The sequence below is a fragment of the Scardinius erythrophthalmus genome, assembly GCF_964197995.2.
Source record: "Scardinius erythrophthalmus genome assembly, chromosome: 10".
NCBI lineage: Eukaryota > Metazoa > Chordata > Actinopteri > Cypriniformes > Leuciscidae > Scardinius > Scardinius erythrophthalmus.
In genome coordinates this window covers 37966781-37987819 of record NC_138230.1, presented here as the reverse complement: position 1 = coordinate 37987819, position 21039 = coordinate 37966781, and the positions used below count along the sequence as shown (strand labels likewise).

General features: G+C 37.6%; 1 protein-coding gene across 1 annotated transcript in view; it reads left to right on the top strand.

The window, feature by feature from the left end:
• Nucleotides 1-21039, top strand: part of csmd2 (CUB and Sushi multiple domains 2) — a 323103-nt gene that overhangs the window by 261730 nt on the left and 40334 nt on the right. Inside the window, 8 exon segments of the mRNA XM_081376365.1 lie at nt 283-399; nt 751-960; nt 2118-2306; nt 4671-4848; nt 5774-5919; nt 6597-6677; nt 8381-8494; nt 18098-18286. Of these exon segments, the coding sequence (XP_081232491.1) occupies nt 283-399; nt 751-960; nt 2118-2306; nt 4671-4848; nt 5774-5919; nt 6597-6677; nt 8381-8494; nt 18098-18286 (1224 nt within the window).

Genomic DNA, 21039 nt, shown 5'->3' with positions numbered 1-21039 from the left:
AGAAGCCATGCTGGCTCACCAATAAAAGACCAGTTCATTTGCAGGTCAGTGACAGCAATTTTCACTTTCAGTCATATTTATGTTCCCACCAATCAAAAGAAGTGGAAATAGCCTGTTGGTTGCTTCATATCATTCTCTAATAATAGCCTGACAGCTGTCAGCTGTTTGTATTTGCCTTTAGAAGTACTTGAACCTTGAGCACTACAGGTTTGGTTTATATTGCACTATGTGTTTTCGACAAATTAATGTTTCTAATACTGTCCCCACCATTTTTCCTTTCAGCTCAGTGTGGGGGAATCAGAGAGGAGATGGAAGGCACCATCCTCAGCCCTGGTTTCCCAGGAAACTACCCTAGCAACAGTGACTGCACCTGGAGGATTTACTTGCCAGTCGGTTACGGTAAGGACACAGCAGAATGAACAGATTTTTATGGTAATGCCAGTTCTAGTTCTAGTTTAAGATGAATTTGGCTAAAACTGTTGATACTAACCATGAAATGTAACTGGTTTGTTACGGAATGTCACCAGAGACAAAATGAGAATGAGGCAGAGCACTCATGGAAAAATGAATAGGAAAAGTTTTGTCCCTAATATCGCAATTATAGAAATCAAATTTAAATTTCTCCATTCAAGTAGATAGAAGCAGTTCTTATATGCCTGTTGCCTGCATAAAACTAGTTGTTAGCACGGTGACTGGGATGGCTTGCCACTTTGACATTACTAAACACATACTCTTTTATCATCCAAACAGGGGCTCATGTGCAGTTCTTGAACTTTTCCACTGAGGCCAACCATGATTTCCTGGAAATTAGAAATGGACCTTTTGACACCAGCACAGTGATTGGCAGATTCAGTGGGCAGGACATACCACCATCTCTTCTAACCACCTCCCATGAGACCACTGTATATTTCCATAGTGATCACTCTCAGAATAAGCCTGGCTTCAGATTTGATTATCAGGGTAAGGAAACTAAAAAAGTAAATTTGAAAAAGTTGAGGATTGACCATTTTACTTGGGGGTGGGAATACACAACTCCACATTCTGTTGTAGTTATCATTGTTGTTGCAGTTCTGCTTTTGTACGTTTATTTTCTCAGGAACCTCAATTTGAATGTCAGTTTCAATACCTTGCCAAGACAATCAGTCAAGATAACGAGTAAACACGATAGTAATCCGCTCTCTGTGAAGCTGTGCATAAAATCCATCAGGTATAAAATGCTGCTGATGCCAGAATCCAAAGTAGAATATGAGTCCAATGAGTGAATTTAAAAATTGTGTCATAGAAAGGGCCTGTTCTAAGAAGGATCCATGAAAGCTATCAGAATTTACACTGTAATGCAATGACAGTTTGCAGTTTTGAAATGACTTGTGAAATCAGTATTTACATAATTATGTGTACATTAGCATATAAATCAAGCATTATATCCGGCAGTATACCCTTTTGCTGAGCTTTGTTACAGAAGATGCTCTGATCCACATAATTAAATTTCTTTAGTCATGGTCATTCTGTCTGAAAGCTTCAGCGTATTTCCTTTTGTGTCTATGAGATTTGAAAAATAATTTGGCAAAACTTCTCATAATGGCGCCAGACTCAGACAGAACTAATGAAAAGAAATGCGTATGAATTTTTATTTCAGAATGACTTTAAGACATAATTTAGGTAAATAGACAGAAAAATGGGGAAACACAAGGAAATCATCTTAACTCAGGGACGAGATGTTGTGAAGTGTGTTTTGGTACTTTCACTGCCTGCAATGAACATTGATCACTTGTTTGCTTTCCCATGAAGTTCAGACCTCCATAATTGAAATCTGAGATGAAAAAAATGACAGCATCTGTCATTGCCAAAACTTTGATTGCATTTGCTTTGAATCAAATCCCAATGCTTTGTTGGTGTACAGCAATCAGTTGATTCCATGCAAATGGTTTACATGTAAAACTTGGTTAAAATTGGTGCTTGGAGCTCAGACCAATCATTTTATAGATGCAAATTCATTTCTTTGAGGTGTCACAACAGATGCACTTTTCGTGGGCTCTGCTTTCTTCTTGCTGGTTCAAAAATGAATCGTGCATTTTCTTCCCCCATGTTTCATGTATCAATATGCCTGTCTTTTCCAGCCTATGAACTTCAGGAGTGTCCTGATCCTGAACCCTTTCACAATGGTGTGGTGGTTGGGGCTGGTTATAATGTGGGTCAGTCCATCTCTTTTGAGTGCTATCCTGGGTATCAGCTGATGGGACACTCCATTCTTACCTGTCAACATGGTACTACACGCAACTGGGATCATCCGTTTCCTCGTTGTGAAGGTACAACCCCCTCCATTTCCTCTCCCACATTAGTAAACATCTGGAATGTAACATTAACTACTGGCAAATGTATTCTGTATGCTTAATTACTAGCTTTGTTTTACCCATCATCAGATGGGCAGCTTTGAATGTGGGTCAAAGAGGGCAACTGCACATGAATGCAAATTCTTTACTATAAACCATCCCTACAGACTTAATGGCTTCTTTCTAATATCTTATCCAAGGGGATGATGGGAAAGGAATCGAGTTTATCCTTGACCCACATTCTCATGTTCATTTTTTTTCTGTTGATTCAATGAGTTAATTATGCAGTGGGTCACGAGGTAGCATATGCACTGGGGATGCTGAATGCTCGTGTGGGAATAAAGAGGCTCCAGGGAGGTACTCAAGGGGCTGACATAGCATTTGCAGCCTCGTCTCCTTGTTCAGGAACTGGTGCTTTGCCCAGCATCGCTGCACAGGTGAACCTGCAAATAGAAACACACATTATTCATCCACTTTGTGTTACAATACTCCGCACAATGAAAAACTTAGCATCAACCTTGGCCTTGTTAAAACACTCTTGCAGTGTGCGTAATTGAATTTGTAGGAATCGAGAGCTCTGGTGTTACACAGAGTGAAAAGGGAAAAAATTTATCTGACGCACCATACTCCCATGCTGTGTAATATGTGCACTGTCAAGATGAAAGATATGACTCTTTTGTTCACAGAATGCGTTCATATATATAAACGCAACAGGTGAATTTCATTTTTGAAGGGACTGTAAAGCCCCCCCCCCCAAAAAAAACATGAAAGATTACCACATTATTTGTTTAATGCACTTCAAACTGCCATTTCTCTCTCTCTCTCTCTCTCTCTCTCTCTCTCTCTCTCTCTCTCTCTCTCTCTCTCTCTCTCTCTCTCTCTCTCTCTCTCTCTCTCTCTCTCTCTCTCTCTCTCTCTCTCTCTCTCTCTCTCGCTCTCTCTCTCTCATAGACAGATAAATTATACTGAAGTCAAAGTTTCGGTCTCAAGATATAAAATAAGTGTATCATTTTATATTAGCTTTTGAAACTGATGAAATAAACTGGCTATGGACATGATGTGGTCAAGTGTCCTGATTAATCCGAATTTTACCATTGTATCTGTATAGTAAAATCTTCACCTGTAGTAAAATACTATATAGTATTTTCATAGTGCGTTGCTTTAGGTCAAAGACTTTGCTGTGGTGACCGATGAGATGTTTTCAGAGGCACGAATGATTAGAGCTGTGGCTAACTACATTTTACAATGAAATGCACTTACGTAAAATTTACGTAAAATCAAGTACTCAAGTTAAGAACAAATTCTTACAATATTGTACATAAATTGTACATATATATTTTATATATTATACGTATATATATTATTGTTTACTTAATTAGAATTATAAGTACTTTACAACCCTACTGCCCTAGCTATCACCTACACATGCTACCACCAGTAGTTAATGCCCAGGGTGTCATGTACATAGATTTCCTCTTCCAGGCATTAAAAAGATGATCGATTTTCTCTTCCACTGTCGCACCTGTCCATATCAACCAACTTGGCCTGTCCTTCATCTATGGTTCCCTCCTCTTTTTCAGTTCACCACATTCCTCCCATCCCCACTCACCACTCAACTTTTTTGCCCAATCCATAACGTCACCATGCATTTCTGCTTGATAGCGTGGCATGTTTTTTTTTTAATCAATGCTGTGATCGATACTTCATTTACAACGTAGGCACCCCTCTCAGCATTCCATCGGAGACGAGAGGAAATTAAGGAGGAGGAAAGAGTGTATAAAGAATTGTAGAAGGATAGAGAGGGCGGGAATGAGTGGGGATGTGGGGACGGAGAGACCTTGACGGTGCAAGAAACCGCTGAGAGTACAGTCAGAGTGAGAGTGTATTATGACTGTCGTTATGTGTGCGTTCAAGTTGTGGGCCTATCTTTATTTCGCCAGCCAAATCGCATTGATTATTTCCCCTCCGACTCGGGGGCAGCAGCAGCAGCATGGGATCAGGGATCAGCAAGAGCAGGAAGGGGATTTGATTTCATATGTCTGGGGCTCATTTGAATCATTGGAAACATGGACACGTCTATATAAATGCAAAGCATTGCCTGCAAGAGGGATTTCTAAGATGGAGTTGGACATGGAAAGTGAACTACTGAGAAAGACTACTGAGTGGTGTTTTAGAACCCAGCGGGGATTTTCACCCATGTCGCCCTGCCCCTATCCTGGTTTCTGCATTCTCCTCTGTTTGCCAAGGCTACTTTCTGTGATGGTGTTTCTTTAATCTTTGGTTTCTACAAAAACTTTTCCAATTTTTCCAATTGTTTTCATTTTCATTTTTCCCTTTTAGTGCCATGTGGAGGTAACATTACATCAGAAAATGGCACTATCTTCTCCCCCGGTTATCCAGAGGACTACCCCGCTTCTGCGGACTGCAGCTGGCTGATTACAGTGGCATCAGGCTTGGGAATTCGTCTTAATTTCACCCTTTTGCAAGTCCATGGCCCCCAAGATTTCATCACAGTCTGGTGAGTTGTTCAACTTCCTGTAACGATTGTGCTTCTAAAAATTCTCTTTCTCTGTTTGTCACTTTCTTTTCTGGGAGGGAGCATATTTATAGCACATGCAGACTGGTGGCTAATTAATTGGCCTTTAAATTGAGTCACTTGACGCCTGTATGTACAGGTTTCCCTAAAAACAGATAAAGATGCAGTCTAATTACACACCTTCTCTAAATTCATTGAATCTTCAATTAATCTCTGCAATTTTCTGTTTTGGAATAACTGAAGCATTTTTTTTTTTTTTTGTATCTATGGTTCCCTACTTGTTCTTGAGGCATTATCTGCTCTCTTACATGCATGATACATCCACTTCAACTCAAACTAAAGGTACAGTATAACCAGAAGAGTAAAGAAAAGCTCTGTCAAGACAGCTTGGTCTCAGTTCAGTGACCCAGCACTCCCTTTAGCCAACCAGATTCTTTTCTGAATGCACAGGATAGGACATAATCTGTAGAGCAAGCTCAGTTGGCCACAAACAGATGGTTTTGAAGCTGAATGGTCATGGTTAAAACTGGGATTGGGTTGGTGCCAAGTTGTTTGCTTCCCACAAGAGGATTGTAAAGGTTACCCCCCTATGTGATGTCCTTGTAGACGATGGTGTCGGTCTCACAATGCCTTGACACAGAGGCTGAGTCTGAACTGAGCGTGAAAGAACCGTAAGAGTGTGAGAGGATTCTCTGAAATCAGAGAGGTAATCAGTATGGCTAGAATCATCCCCCAAATCAGTACAGTAATCAATATTCAACGAAACGTTTCTCAAATCAGCCTGGTTATATGGGTGGGTTCTGACTTGCTGTGCATTGTCAGGCAACAAGGAATGTTCTCCTGTCCCATTGAGTATGCAAGGTTAGCAGGTTTTATACATTGAATTTTAATGATGTGTCTTCAACAGGGACGGACCTCAGGAAACAGCTCGCAAACTCGGAGTGTTTACAGAGGGAGAGGCCAACAACCCACCAAGCAGCACTTCTAATCAAGTTCTGATACGTTTCCGAAGCAATTCTGAGAAAGGTGGACTGTTCAAGATCAACTACCAAGGTAATTGGTTCAAGAGAAAGTTACCGTTAGCATTCCCATACATCTCAATAGCAGTTGCCTGATTGCCGCAGGACCCCATGGAAAGATGTGATTAAATACATTATTGCAGAGTTGTAGTCGAAAAAGTAGGTTGAGTTGGAGGCAAGACAAAGATCTAAAGAGGGTCTGAATGATTCAGAAGGCACATTTCGGCACAGACCACAAAATGTATCTGAAGTGCTGTAGTACTCAAGACCATCAAAAACCAGTGCCAATCAAATGTTCCTGAGTTCATGACAAGACCATGAAAATATGGTCTTGGATTCAAGAAGGATTTGAGACCGTGTCCAGACCTGAGTACTGCAACTCTGCATTGGTGCTTAGGACTGAATACAGTTTTTTCAATCCAATGGAGCTGCAGGTAGATTACGACATGACAACACTGATAGCTGTCAGCATCACAACAGCCATGTCACACATAAAAAGCCCTCCAAAAAAGAATACAATGCATGGCTTTCAATGTAGAAAATTATCTTTGGATCTAACAGGGGCTATCCTTTAGCTATTCAGCTAAACCCTAAATGAAAATATATTTTTTGTCATTTAGAACTGTTCTTTATTTTCACAATTAATAACCCCAATGCAATATGACATGTATGAACCTGTTCTCTTTACCTCTCTGTCTCTTTTTCTTCTAGCCTATAGACTTCAGTTTTGTTTGCCACCTCCCATAATTCCTAATGCAGAAATACTGATGGCCAGTAAAGAATTTAAGATAGGTGAGTTCAAATTGATTTTACATCATTTACAATCTGATTTGTATGCCTGCTTGTGTGTGTTCGTGTTGGTGGACTCGGCCTGGCCCAGTATAAGTGGAACATTTTGAGCAGAGACGCAGGCTGCCAGTTCATTTTCAGGCTTGAGCGCCTCTCATTAATAATGTTCCCAGAATAGCAGAGCCAGCCACACACACACCTCCCGCACCCCCCATCCCCACCGCTAACACCCCTCGAGAACTCGCTTTGAGGAGAGAAAACCGCTCAGATGCCAGGGCTACCAGTCCCATAGGGCCTTGCTGATATGCTGACTCATTGCCAGAATTCAAAGCAGAGGCTTATGTTGTATTGTGCTTGGTGCATGAACATAGGTTGAGTCTACATTTTGTGCAAACACAAAGTCATGGGGAGGCCAGATAGAAACTATTTTATAAATTAAGTATACACTTTTATATTCTATACATTCTGTTTGCGATACTTTCCTATAGCAGGTGAATTGAGGAACTTACTAGCTTACTAGCCTTACTAGCTATGAGGTTGCACAGTCCTAGCAGATTATAAACTAGCCAGTCTCTGTGTGCAACTCCACCTCTCAAAAGCAACTACTTAAACAATTTATGCTACTTAAACAGTAATTACAAATTATAATTGAACGAACTGCAATTGAACAATTTTGGCTGTCCATCTCTAAGAGATCTTTTTCTAGATTGTATTCAAGCAATTTAACTTTTTTTCTTTTGAATCGTTTATGAAAACTGTTGGTTTCACCTTTGAGTACCCACAGAAAACACTTATAAATAATAAAACAATCATGACTTCATTGGTCCTCTAATGATGAATCACCAGCCTCTGTTGTCTCTGAAATCCATTGGTAAATCAATGCATTACTTTTCTGGCATGGAGAAAAAAATGCATTCATTTATATTAATTGTTCTAAATGGGTTGTTACGGGTTGGTGCAGGGTTGTTTGATCTCTCTGGAATGAAGCGTGTTTGTAGAGCCTCTGTCGGGGTTAAAACAGTCATGGTCTTTGGCACAAACCTACACTGAATCACTGTTTTGATCACTGATTATCCACCACATCCAATTTATTCGCTTAATTCAGTGATTTAACTAAGGTCGTTGTGTTTGGATGGCCATGAATGCACGTTCTCAGCCACAAACACATTCCTAAATATGTATTTCACAGCATGCAAAGCCTCTCTTTTTTTTTTCTTTGCAAGCTTGTGTTCCAATTCTTCAAGTTAAATGCTACATTATAAAACCACTAGGTGTTTTGTTCCTCTTAGCTGAGTCACAGAGTGCCTGAATGTTTGTGTGGCAACAGGGAGATTTGCTTCAGAGATCTGAGCGGCCCTCAGGTAGCAGCCTATGGGTGTTATGAATGTAAACCATGCGGTGTGGCGCTTCCTTAATTACACTGCAATGCAGCGCCGGCACGTTGAGTCTCCCTTTGACTCACTCTCTCCTTCTCCCTTTTATTCTGTTATTGTCACTGTCAGCCATTAAGCAAGACAGGGAGAGGACGTGGCCTTCATCAAGTTGTGAGCGAGGCAATGGCAGGAACAGCCAGATGCTGCTCCTGTTGTTCCGAACATCTCAGAAATCCCATGTTCTCCATAATATTACAGAAAGTGCATCTGAAAGACAATTGATAAAGCAATGATGAATATGCTTACATCTGTTCACTCCCTCTCGTTCCACAGGTGATATAGTGCGTTACAGATGTTTGCCAGGATATCACCTAAATGGGAACAGCATTCAAACATGTCGCCTGGGGACTCATCTCGAGTTTGAAGGACCTCCACCTTCATGTGATAGTAAGCTATTTCAGACACCAGCATGTGCAGTGTTTTGGTCCCGTATAGTCCTTTTCTCTAGCCTAACCACTACGTCCCTTAGTCAGCTATATTGAAGATAAATACCAATCTGTTTGAGTTTTGTCATGACTATGCTGGTCCACAAGCTAAATCTCCACTTAACAAGCATAAACCAAACCAGACTTGGCCAGCATGAAGCTTCATACGTTCATTCTTCTGTGGAACACAAAAGAAGATATTTTTAAGCACTGTCTGCTTCAAAATATTTTTTTTTTTTTTTTTTTAAATAGGATATCATTGAACCCCATTGATTTTCATTGTATGGAGAAAAAAAAGCTTTGGGAACTTTTCCAAAAGAAGAAAGAAAGTCTATGATAAAATAATGCAAGTAAAGCCAATGCTGACATAATTCTCATTTTTGAATTAACTATCTCTTTAAACAGACTATATTAAACAATTACACCATGGTACTTTGATGTTAATGCCTTATTCACTAACCATAAGCATTGTAAAAGACAATTCATTCTTAGTAACTTCCTCCCTCTGCGTTTTACAAAAGACCAGTTCTTTGGTTTATATACTATAAAATCCACCCCCACTGTGTTGCAATGCATGATGGGTCTATTGATCATGATGGTTGAATCTGTGCTATATGAAGCTTCATTATTGCTGTTGGCTTAGAGGTGGGATGAAATACCTCAGAGCCTGTCAAGCAAACCCCATGAGAATGCTTAACGCTCATCTATCTTTCCTCCAGCTGCTTTTATGTGATTTGATATGGCATTTTCCATAAACTCTTCAATTCCTCCTCATTATGTTTGTCTCTCTATGCTCAGCATAGGAGAATTATCTCTCTGAGCTCTCTGTATAGTCTTCATTGTGTACAGGACTAAAACGCCTCTATTGGGTGTCCCAATATGAATACTGTGAGGTCCTAAAGTCTAGGACCACTAGTGAAAAAAATTTAATACCGCTTTTGTCATTATAAATTATATAATCAACACAATATTTATATATATATATATATATATATATAAAAAAAACATGATTCTCAGATTTTGCACCTCATTAAATATCAAACAGACTTAAGTTATCCCTTCCTGTGTTTGGCCTTGTCTGCAATGTAAGTAAGACGCAATTGAGCTGTTTGTTTACTGGAAGCAATTTGTGGACTGCATTGCAGCTTTTTGGCAGAAAAATTACACGTATTAAACAAATAACAGACATGAGACGTTATCATTTTCAGCATACACATATATCAGAAAGAACAGACAGAGGCTGGGGTTTGGGACAGTGTGAAGGAGGAGGACACATTTTATAAAAAAAAAAAAAAGGGTTCCTCCTCAACCTTCATGGTGGAGTGCTTTCAATGAACCTGTGGAATTCATCCTAACATTAATTTAGGTGTCGGCAGTTAATTGTTTCGGCTATTTGAAAAGCCCCTTATACCGAGCGCCAACATACCCAGCTGACACCCGCTCCATTTGGTCAGGGTACTGCCTCAGACTGTCAGTCACATTAAATATGCCTGCCTTGTCAAACTCAAGAGAGGGATGAGAGACAGACAGAAGGATAAAGGAGGAGGAGGAGGAGAAGGAAGGTGATATTATGCGTTGTACTGAGATCATTTGTGGAGTGAGACAGCAGGTCTGTTTTGAGGGTCAATCAAAAAATAAAAGAAAGGGATCAACTATATAAATGTGCATAGTTAGGTTAACAAAACAATTATCCATTACTTGTTGTTGAACTTTGTTTAATGCAATACATTTACAATGAGAATTTGTGTTGTATTTATTTAATTAGTTTACATATAAAAGCTCTAGTAACACACAAAAAACAATTTTTTTTTGTTTTTGTTTTTTGAGAAACACCTTGGGAAATACATCAAATCTGTACACAACTGAAAATGTATCGAAATCCTAGTTCGTCTTTAGTGGTAAACTTTTTTTATTCTTTCCTTATATATTGAAAATGGTATGCATTTTTATGTTTTTCTGAAGACACATAACAGACATCATAATTGTATTATTTATGTGTAAGTATTGTTGTGCTTTAAAAGTATACAGTTTTATTATGGCCTGTGTGGAAATGCATCACAGCAATTCCACTGTGGTACAGAACTGCCACATGGCAATGTTCACATTTTCTTCAAAACTGAGTTAGACAAGGTTGTTCTGTCAAGTCTGCCCTTTTAATTCCAACAATGCAATTTGGTCTATAAAATGAAGGGAAATTATATATTGCCATGTGACTATACTGTACCATAAAGGGCCAAAAGCCAGGACAAAATACTTATGGGAGTTTTTAACCTTCCTTGCTCTCTCCTGTTGTTGACATCAAACGCTGTGCATCCAATTAAACTACATGATATTTCGATTCATATTAAATTTCAAATTTATATTCATTTAGTAGAATAGCCAACATGGACATGCTGTGTGATATGCTCTCATCTTCAAAAACCAGCATTAAGGATAAAGAAACCTGACTACATGAAATACAGGTTCACTTGAAATAAAAATCATTCTGTGGCAATTATTGATTTAATGTAATAAATATTGATCATTTCAGTATTTCTTTATAAGGACAGTTTTGTTTACGGTTATCCTGAAGAACGAGTAAAAGAGTGAGCAAGCATACAGAGAGAAAGATTGAGGGATTGAAAGAGTAGAAAGGAAGGACAGTGATGGGTAGAGGGAACGCAAAGCTCATTGAGATGCAGAGGATATCCAGGCTGCAGGTGCACCCAGCTATTAAATCACAGCTTCTCTCTCTCTCTCTCTCTCTCTCTCTCTCTCTCTCTCTCTCTCTCTCTCTCTCTCTCTCTCTCTCTCTCTCTCTCTCTCTCTCTCTCTCTCTCTCTCTCTCTCTCTCTCTCTCTCTCTCTCTCTCTCTCTCTCTCTCTCTCTCTCTCTCTCTCTCTCTCTCTCTCTCTCTCTCTCTCTCTCTCTACCTGACATCTGATCTGTCACATCCTCTTGTTGAATACATCATACCATGTCTTTCTTTCCATCAAATACCTCTCCTTGCTTCTTTTAGCTTTCCTCTGATATGAGAATCATATCTTTTGCGGACATAATCGGACATATACACATGACGATGATGGCCACATGCCAGTCTCGTCAAAAGAAACCCTGTGCTTGACATTTCGACAAGGGCATGATGCAAGATGCTTGATCCCATTGAGTTTAAAAACTCTTATGCTGCATCTGATTGCTATAGGCTTTCCCTTTTTCTCTGTGTTCCCCTCTCGCTCTTGTTTTTGTCTCTCATATTCAGAGAGAGAAAATAGATTGTGAATGCTGAGAGTGCATCACATGCCATTATGCAAATTAAGGGTTGAAGAATCTCACACGTAATGTGGCTTCTTTTCTTTGCAGACTCTTTTGACTTTCTCCACACTCAAATTTCCAATGTTTATACTTAAATATACTGTGTTATATATAAATAAAATATGCTTTTTATCAGTGACGCACAGCATGTCATGCACACATCCGTGTTAAATTTGTTATTCCACCCTTCTGTCACCATAGTGACATGAAAATTTCAAAGCTTTTTTCTCTTGATGGCATTTAGGTGCTCTTTTCATTTATTTTCTTATACGACTAGTATTATTCAATAATTTATAAATTCTTTGCATTATTTTTCTCCTATTCTATAAAATATTAATCAGTTGATCATATATTGTGTATATTTGTATATCATAGATATGTATTATATACAGTATGTCACTGCATGCATGTGAAAACTCACATCAATGCATATTATATGGTACATGCACATAGTGCCACACTAATCTAATAAAATGGCTTTATATTCACCTTTTATCTTCTGAATTATAACAAATGCTGCTAGTATCTCCACATCTCTTGCTCGTTTTGAAATCCCACTCTTCTTCATTATTAGACAGTCAATGATATCACAATACATGTTTGGATGTGTGCGTTTTCAGCTTCAGACGTTTTCAAAACATTACTTGTTAAAATTATTTTCAGTGATTTGATATTTCCCTATTAATTATAAAGTTCACTAGCAGCTGGACATGTATTTGGGCAAGATAATGATGAAGAAGATAATTTGAAGAATATGGGTATTCAAACAGTTGATGGGACCCCATTGACTTCCATAGTATGAAAAAAAGAAAAGAAAAAAAAACATGGAAGTCAATGGGGTCCATCAATAATTGATTACCGACATTCTTCCAAATATCTGACCCTTTGCTAAGCCCCTTACAAATGTTTCTGACTAATCCTACCTTTAATTACTGTTCTAGCTTATTTTCTGAGAAACTTTTGCTGTTTTGTAACGTCTAAGTCTCTGGATAATCGGTATGTTTGAATTGTTTTAAACGTAATTTTACAGAAGTTATCCAAAAATTTGATAAAACGTTGTGTACTAACAGTCATATAACAAGGTATCAGAGAGCTATGGTATTACTGCATCCAAATTTGCGAATTTAACTACTGTAATACGCAACATTGGAATATCGCATAAAACATTTGTGAATAAAGCAGCGTTTCCATGCCATGTGTTCAAGAGAACAAAATCGTCACTTCCTGCGAAATTGGCAAAATATCTAATAAAATTGGAAGTTGCTGCCATCTGGGAAGCCACTGTGGCTCTTTTTTTCCCTACATCATAAATGACTTGCATCATAAATTTATTGCAGTCGAAACGCAATAAACGTTGTCATGTTATTTTGCATTCGGATGGGAGGTTATTATACCAAAGCATTCTGATGACAGACTTTGGCTCAGGCATTTCAGAATGATAAAACCAACATTTGAAATCTTGTGCAATGAACTTAGTCCACTGGTTAGTCCAGTTATCAAATCACATCCACTGTTGAGTCACATACGTTTTTTTTTTGTTGTTGTTGTTGTTGTTGTTGTTGTTGTTTGTGCATCAAGGGATTTATAGTGTAAATGTGTTTCAATTTTAGTTTATGCACATCATCTTATCAGATAAAAGATGTATCTGCCTCATTTGATCGCATGATTTATTTGCATCTTGGCATTTCCATTCAGCTTTTTTCATGCGTTATCCCAAAATGTGCATTAAAATAGTTGGATGTTAACATAGCTATTGTTGCCTCTTCCAAATATTTAAAGAAATCTTAAGAAGTTTGTGCTGTGGATGAAACTGTGAAATGAACATGCAAAATACTGGCAAGAACATGTACCTTTTAACTTCATGTTACCAACATAACGTTAATTCATATATGTATTGATTGCAATGTTCACAGAGACCTCGTTCTTACTGGACGTTCAGCCTGAGCTAGCAACCGTAACCAAGGAGGCGAGCTTAGGAAATGATCAATTATGTCAAAACTGTTTGCGGCGAACAAAACAAGCCTGGATGGCCTGTGTTGACAATAGACTTGTGACATTTATCCTTTTCCTTGACATCACGAAATGAATACCATATTTTTTTTTTTATGTATATTCTTCTGGGGGCCATATTTGCAATTCATTGTCACGAAGGGTGACATTTTAAGTTGAAAATCCCTTTTTAGATGCCAACCCGTCTCGTACAGTAGATAATCTTCAGCTGCCATTGTTAAAGGGGCAGTTTTGACATGCCTTCTGCTCTTCTGTCAGAATCTGCCACCAAAACTGTTGTTTACATTCAGCCTTTGACAGTCCATTTCAAAGTGGATTAGGGGATAAGGGCGACCTGAGCGAGTTAATTTCCATTTGCCGCCGTAGTGAAAGGCCTGGGATGATGAGGTTTTTGTCTGAGATTTTGTCTAGAGGGTCATGCTCTTCCCCATTTTGCTGGGGCAGAATGGAATTAGGGTGGTATGATGGTAGAAATGTGTCAACCGGATAGAGATTCTGCTATTGTGTTTATACAACTACATATCTGGGGTAAAGATAGGCTATTTTTCAATTTAGTCTGCTTTTAACCAAAGTGTTACATTTTGCACTGATGGCCCATGCACAGTACCACTCAAAAGTTTGGATACTGTTCTTTTGAACTTTCTACACATCAAATAATCCAGAAAAAATATATATCACAGTTTCCACAAATATATAAGCATATAAGCTGATTGACAATAAGAAATGTTTCCTGAGCAGCAAATGATTTCTGAAGCATAATGTGACACTTAAGAGTGCAGTAATAGATGCTAAAAATTACATTTTCAAAAATATTTGTAAAAATAAAACTGTTATTTTAAATTGTAATAATATTTCACAAACTTTTAAAGAGTAGTGTATCATTGAGCACATTTAACATGCACATTCTTAACTTAATTATGCTTAATAAGCCGACAATTCATGTGGTCATGTAAACGCGTTAACCCGTTTTCCTTTATCACAGTAAAGTCATAAACGGCTTAAGCATAAACCAATCGACACGGCTAGATTTTTGCCCCTTACCCCAATTTTGCCCAAAATGTAAACACATTAATCCACGTTCTGTCGGCTTATTGAAGTGTGCATGTGTGATATGTGACAGGAAAGTGGATTACTGTGGATTACAAACGTTTTGCGGTAAGGGAGAAGGAAATATATCGCCAGCTGACTCTTTCTTGACACGAGAAATTATAAAAATATGAGAGGAGAATATATGAGTCTGTAAGTTTCCAGCTGACATGTTGGAATAGTACACTTTGGTTTGTAATGTTTTTTTGTTTGTTTTTTAACATCACCACCGACATAACAAATGGAATACTCTATCAGAGACACGAATGATTATGTTTCGACGTCACTACTGAGAAATAACCTTATTTATTAATAAAGTCTTGCAAACGCAGTTTACTTGCATTGCTGGGTCATTGGTTTGCATGTTAACTGCAACAACCAGTTAATTCAATAGACCTTATTCAGAGCAATGCCATGACATGAAATGGTATGAAAGTGAGGTTATGAGGGATAGACTTACCGTGCTTTCAATGGCATCTGCTGTAAATCGCTGTATAAAGTTTATTGATCACTTACAGTATAATTTTCCACAGTTCATGTCGTCTGGAGTTTTTTGTCCACTGAAATTCAATTTCTTGGAAAGATATGTTTGCAGCGTTTCATCAGCAGAACAGTCCAAAAACACATTAAATGTTTCAAAGGAACTGAATCAACTCTTAACTGACTTCAGCTGAACAACAGCCGAAATGCATCATTTTCCTGTTATCCCTGTAAAGCTTCTTTGAAACAATCTGTACTGTATAAAGCTCTATGGTGACGTGTCTTAAATAACAGTACAACCCACTGAAGAGATGTATGTCTATTCCTCACAGCCTCGCTTTCATTCCTGTTAAAATCAAAGATGGCGCTTCTGTGAATAAGGACTATAAGCTGATATTTAGAGTTATCAGTATATTGGTGTAACTCATTAATCTGTTATGAATAAGGTTACCTTTTGGTCTGAAATGGAGAATAAAAACAGTAAAAATACCAAATATTTATTAGGTCACACTTTAGTTTAGGGTACAATTCGCACTGTTAACTTACTATTAACTACGACTTTCGACTCTCCTAAGTACTGATTGTTAATAGTTAGTAAGGTAGTTTTTAAGTTTAGGTATTGGTATATTAAGAGATGTAGAATATGGTCATGCAGAATGAGGCATTAATATATGCTTTATAAGTACTAACATCCTAGTAATATGCATGCTAATAAGCAACTAGTTAATAGTGAGAATTGGACCCTAAACTAAAGTGTTATTATTACTGATAATTACAATATTGACAAAGGTATTCATATTTAGTTTCTAAATAAATATTTCATATTTAAAGTATTTGTAAATACATTTCAGTACATAAAAAATGAAACCGGTTCAATTTCTATAGAATATACAGATCTCTGCAGCACAGTGAGATACGCAGCCAGGTGCCAAGAGTTATTTTATGTTTTGTAATATAAACTGATTTAAACATGAATACACTGACAATGTAAATATCAAGTATACAGCAAAGGCCTATAACTGTTATGATACATTAAAGGTGCTCGCAAAATGCTTGTCATATCTATCAGTGTGCTGCTTTATAATATATCTTTGTTTGTGTTATAGGTTAATAGCCAGCTTTCAAAGCACTGTATGCGGCAGCAAATAAAGATCCCCAACACCCACACTTTAAAGAATGTAATTTGTGAGCACGAGCTCCAGGATGCACAGATGTAGGTTATCGGGGGTGTATTTTTTTACCTGAGCACATTATGCTTTATGCAGTGATGATAGGCTCAAGCGGGCATCGATATGCATCCATGATAATGTTTGTCCTCCGATGAAACCGCATTCACATTTTATATCACCTCAGAGCCGTGTAGCCAGTCCCAGAGCTTCTATATTTTACCCTCGTAAAGGAAACGTGTCAAACGGATCCACCGTTCCCGTGTATCCGCCGAGCTCAGGCTCCATCTCGACCAGAAACCACAAGTGTGATTTATATCATATCAATTCTCAAAGCTACGTTTTATAATTTAATCATTGTCACCGAAGCAATTCACTGGGCTCTGAACCTGAATGTAATTATAAGAATAACTTATCTCAGGTTTGACACGTAAAGCCGGACAGTGCACAGCATGCATGCAATTATTGCTTTGATTAACGTCCATCCTAATCAGTGCACAGACCCGTGGGCTTAAATGTCAGTCAATTAAGGTGCTAAACGACTGACCAAGAGGCCAAATATAGAAACAAAACTGTTTACTGTGGGTCATGTTGTTTACAGGGTTTTAGCACGCCGCGCCTGTCGATATTCTGATAAGCGGAGTTGAGCGGTAGGGTTAGAACAATTCTTCTGCCATATTAATGCATGCAGAAGTATTCATACCAGCGGATGTCTGAAACAGCTGTGTGTTTATTTAGCAAGACAAGTAATATAAAAATCCATATTTCATATCCGAAACGTAAGTGTCATAAATATATGATAATAGCAATCCCTCCCTGTCTGATGCATACTCTATTTCTCATCCGTGTCATCTGCGTCATGCGGAGCCAAAACAATAAAATGGTGTCAGAGATGAGGGTTTATCCTTTTATGCTGGGATTTGTATTTGGATGCTTACTTTGTATTCCGACAGCCATGGAGAAAATAAGAGACAGGCTTCCGAGATTTGAGGGAAGCAGCCAAGAAGGGCCACTGCATAAAGCCTGATAATTCAAGGTAAAAGTGTGGGGAAATGTCACAGCGGGCCTCTGAGGAATATCAATGACTGAGAGATGAAACTACAGACTGAGGCATGAGAGCCAGGCGTACAACCGTGTGAACAACAGTGATCAATCCTCTCAGTGTCACAACAGACTGGCCCAGCATGCTTTGTGTTATCATTGACTTGCATTCGATGCTTTACCATAGACATGCACAAAGTGGGAACTATATATTGGGCTTGAATAGTTGGGTGATCAATAGGCTGGACAATTTCTGTTGCATCTGAAGTTCAAGTGTCACTTTGAATGGAGCTACGGATCTGTAATTCTGTGTTCCTTTCATGTATTTTTGGTCAATTGAGTTTAAAATGGTTCTGAACGTTGCTTTGATGGTTAAGGGTTAGGAGAGGTAGTAGCGTTTTGCGTCACCACTACGTCTGATGTATGCATGTGGAAAATCAAAGGAAATGTGAATGTATGGAGCTGAACTCGCTCTTGTCTGTTTTCCTCAGTCACCTGTCCTATGAACGAGGTGCTGACAGCCTCCACAGGGATAATCCTGAGTCAGTCACCGGGCAGCAGCCTGCCACACTTCGAGTCCTGTTCCTGGGTGGTGAAGGTGGATTCAGGTTACAACATCACTTTCACCGTTGAACACTTTCAGACAAGCAGACAGTTTGACGAGCTGGAGATCTTTGATGGTGAGTGGATTTAGCATAGCTTTTCCTTAAGATCTTTTCCTCTGATTCATGTGATGATAATCATAATGCAAATAATAATTATTAATATGTACACTACAGTGCAAATGTTTGGGGTTGGTAGTGTTTTTTTTTTTTTTTAAGAAGCCTCCTCTGTTCATCAACGCTGCATCTATTTGACAAATTGCAGTAAAATCAATTATTGTTTCACAACAGTATTGTGAAATATTATTACAATTTCAAATAACTATTTGAATATATTTAAAAATGTAATTTATTCCTGTGATGGCAAAGTTGCATTTTCAGCAGCTATTATCCCAGTCTTCAGTGTCACATGATCCTTCAGAAATCATTCAGATTTGGTGCTCAAGACACATTTCTTATTAATTATACAATTCTTATACATTTATATATTTCTTATACAGTTATATTTTGTGGAAATTATGCTACTATTTTCAGGATACTGTTATGAATAAAAAGAACAGCATTTATTACATTGTAAGAAATAGAAATGGTTCTTTTGAATGAATTATGAATGTCTTTTCTGTCACTTTTGATCAGTTTAATGTGTCCTTGCTCAATAAAAGTATTAATTTCTTTTTTTTTTAAATCTTACTGACCCCAAACTTTTGAAAAAGGTAGCGTATTTCTTATATATAGTTATTTAAAATGTATTATTTAAAAAAAAAAAAAAAAAAAAAAATATATATATATATATATATATATATATATATATATATATATATATATATATATATATATTGATTGGTTATTATTATTATTGTTTAAATAAATTATAAGTACGTAATAATCATTTATTTTTTGCTGTTGTTGTGGTAGAGTTTGAAGATAAGATTGAATCAAGGAACAAACATCATAGCAAAACTAGTTCAGACATGGTTTTTGCTCACAAAATCTCCTCCTTCCAATATAATTACTGATACACACCTCACAGGCAGCCTTGCTGTGTTGAACAAGATAGACAGTTGAAGAGAGGCCAAAAGGGATGAAACTTTGCTTTTACACAGTGAAAACCTTTTGTAAAAGGCAATGGAAATTGCTTTAGCCAACAGGGGTCTGTTCAGGGCCAGTCTTAGGTCAGCGGCTTTTCTGGGGTGAAAGTGAACCCATTTAGACTGAGATTACGAAGTGGATTACAGGTCAGAAGGGTCATCTCACACACATAGAGGCACATCACATTTTAGGCATCATTAAAGTGGCCCACAATTATAACTGAGTCATGCAACTTTACATAGAAAGAATGACATGAATAAGCCTCCACTTTCCTTATTTCAAAATTTTGCTACATGAATTAAAAAGAAAATGCAAAATAAAAAAAATTAAAATTGCAGTAAACAACAATATAATTTAATTTGAGTTACATATTTTAAAACGCGAGTTAAACATATAAACATGAAGATAGTATTACATTTAAATATAGATTAAGTTTATACATTGCCGTTCAGAATTGTTGGGTCGGTCCAGAAGTCACTTATTTGATTAAAAATATAGTAAAAACAGTAATATTGTGAAATGAACTGAAAATAACTGTTTTCTACTCAGTTCAACCCAAACTCATCATTTATTCTTATAGTTCTTTTAAATAATTATTTATCTAAGCTTAGTTAAAAAGTAAAATAAAACTCACAGTAAATGACAGCTTGGTCTCACAGAATGGCATTGTGCTACACGCGTTTTTCTAAGGCTGACAAAGCGACTGTGTGACTCATCTGGGAGCAGTGTGAGCCACTCCTGAGGGGAGCTGGCATGCTCTGTGCTGATTATGCTTTCAGCTCCCATTGCGCTTCGAAGCAGACTTTGCTTTTCACAACATGCCATAGCCAGCCAGATCACACTGAATCCCTTTACCTCCCTGCAGCTTGACCCAGACACTAACATGATGTCTGGAATAGCCTTTAATACACACACACACACACCCCTCTGGAATGAATCAGAGTTCAGCTGATCTAAAAGCACCACCAGTGAAGTTTATGGACGGAGCCCTGTCAGTCAACATTAACCATGAGAGGTGGAGAGACTATGTTGTGACAGATACACACCAGTTGTGTCACTGCTGGTGGTAAACATGTCAATTTGAAGTTTGTAAGATATGTGGCTACTGATAGTGACAGAAAGAGATACCAGTGGGAAAACTTTTTCTGCCATGATCAGTTGCCCAAATTAGTGCAAAGGTCAAAGGCTCTGATTTACTAAGATTCCAAGTAATAGACACTAATTATCTTGTGCAACAAAATAATTCCCTATGAAAAAAAAAAAAAAAAAAAAAAAAATATATATATATATATATATATATATATATATATATATATATATATATATATATATATATGTTACCGGCAAAGTGTGTAATCCCGCATTCTATAGAATGCCTAGGTAATGTATAGAATTAGGTAATGTATTTTTGCCAAAAACCATCAGGCATTCTATACATTGCCTTGGCTTTCTATACAATACCGGGATTTCACACTTTGCCGGTAACATATGATATATATATATATATATATTTGTTCCAAAATGCTGCTCACATTTTTCAAATATACATATTCTATATTATATTTATTATTCTATGAATGGTGATCTAATGACGGCCATTGCTAAAAATTCACTAAACATTTTGGACCTAGTTTACACCAGTTTTTAGGGCTGTTCAACCGAAAATCGGGCCTATAAAACATTTCCGATTCTTCCACAATCATCAGTTTTAGATTTTCTGAGAGTGCTTTCAAGTTTACATA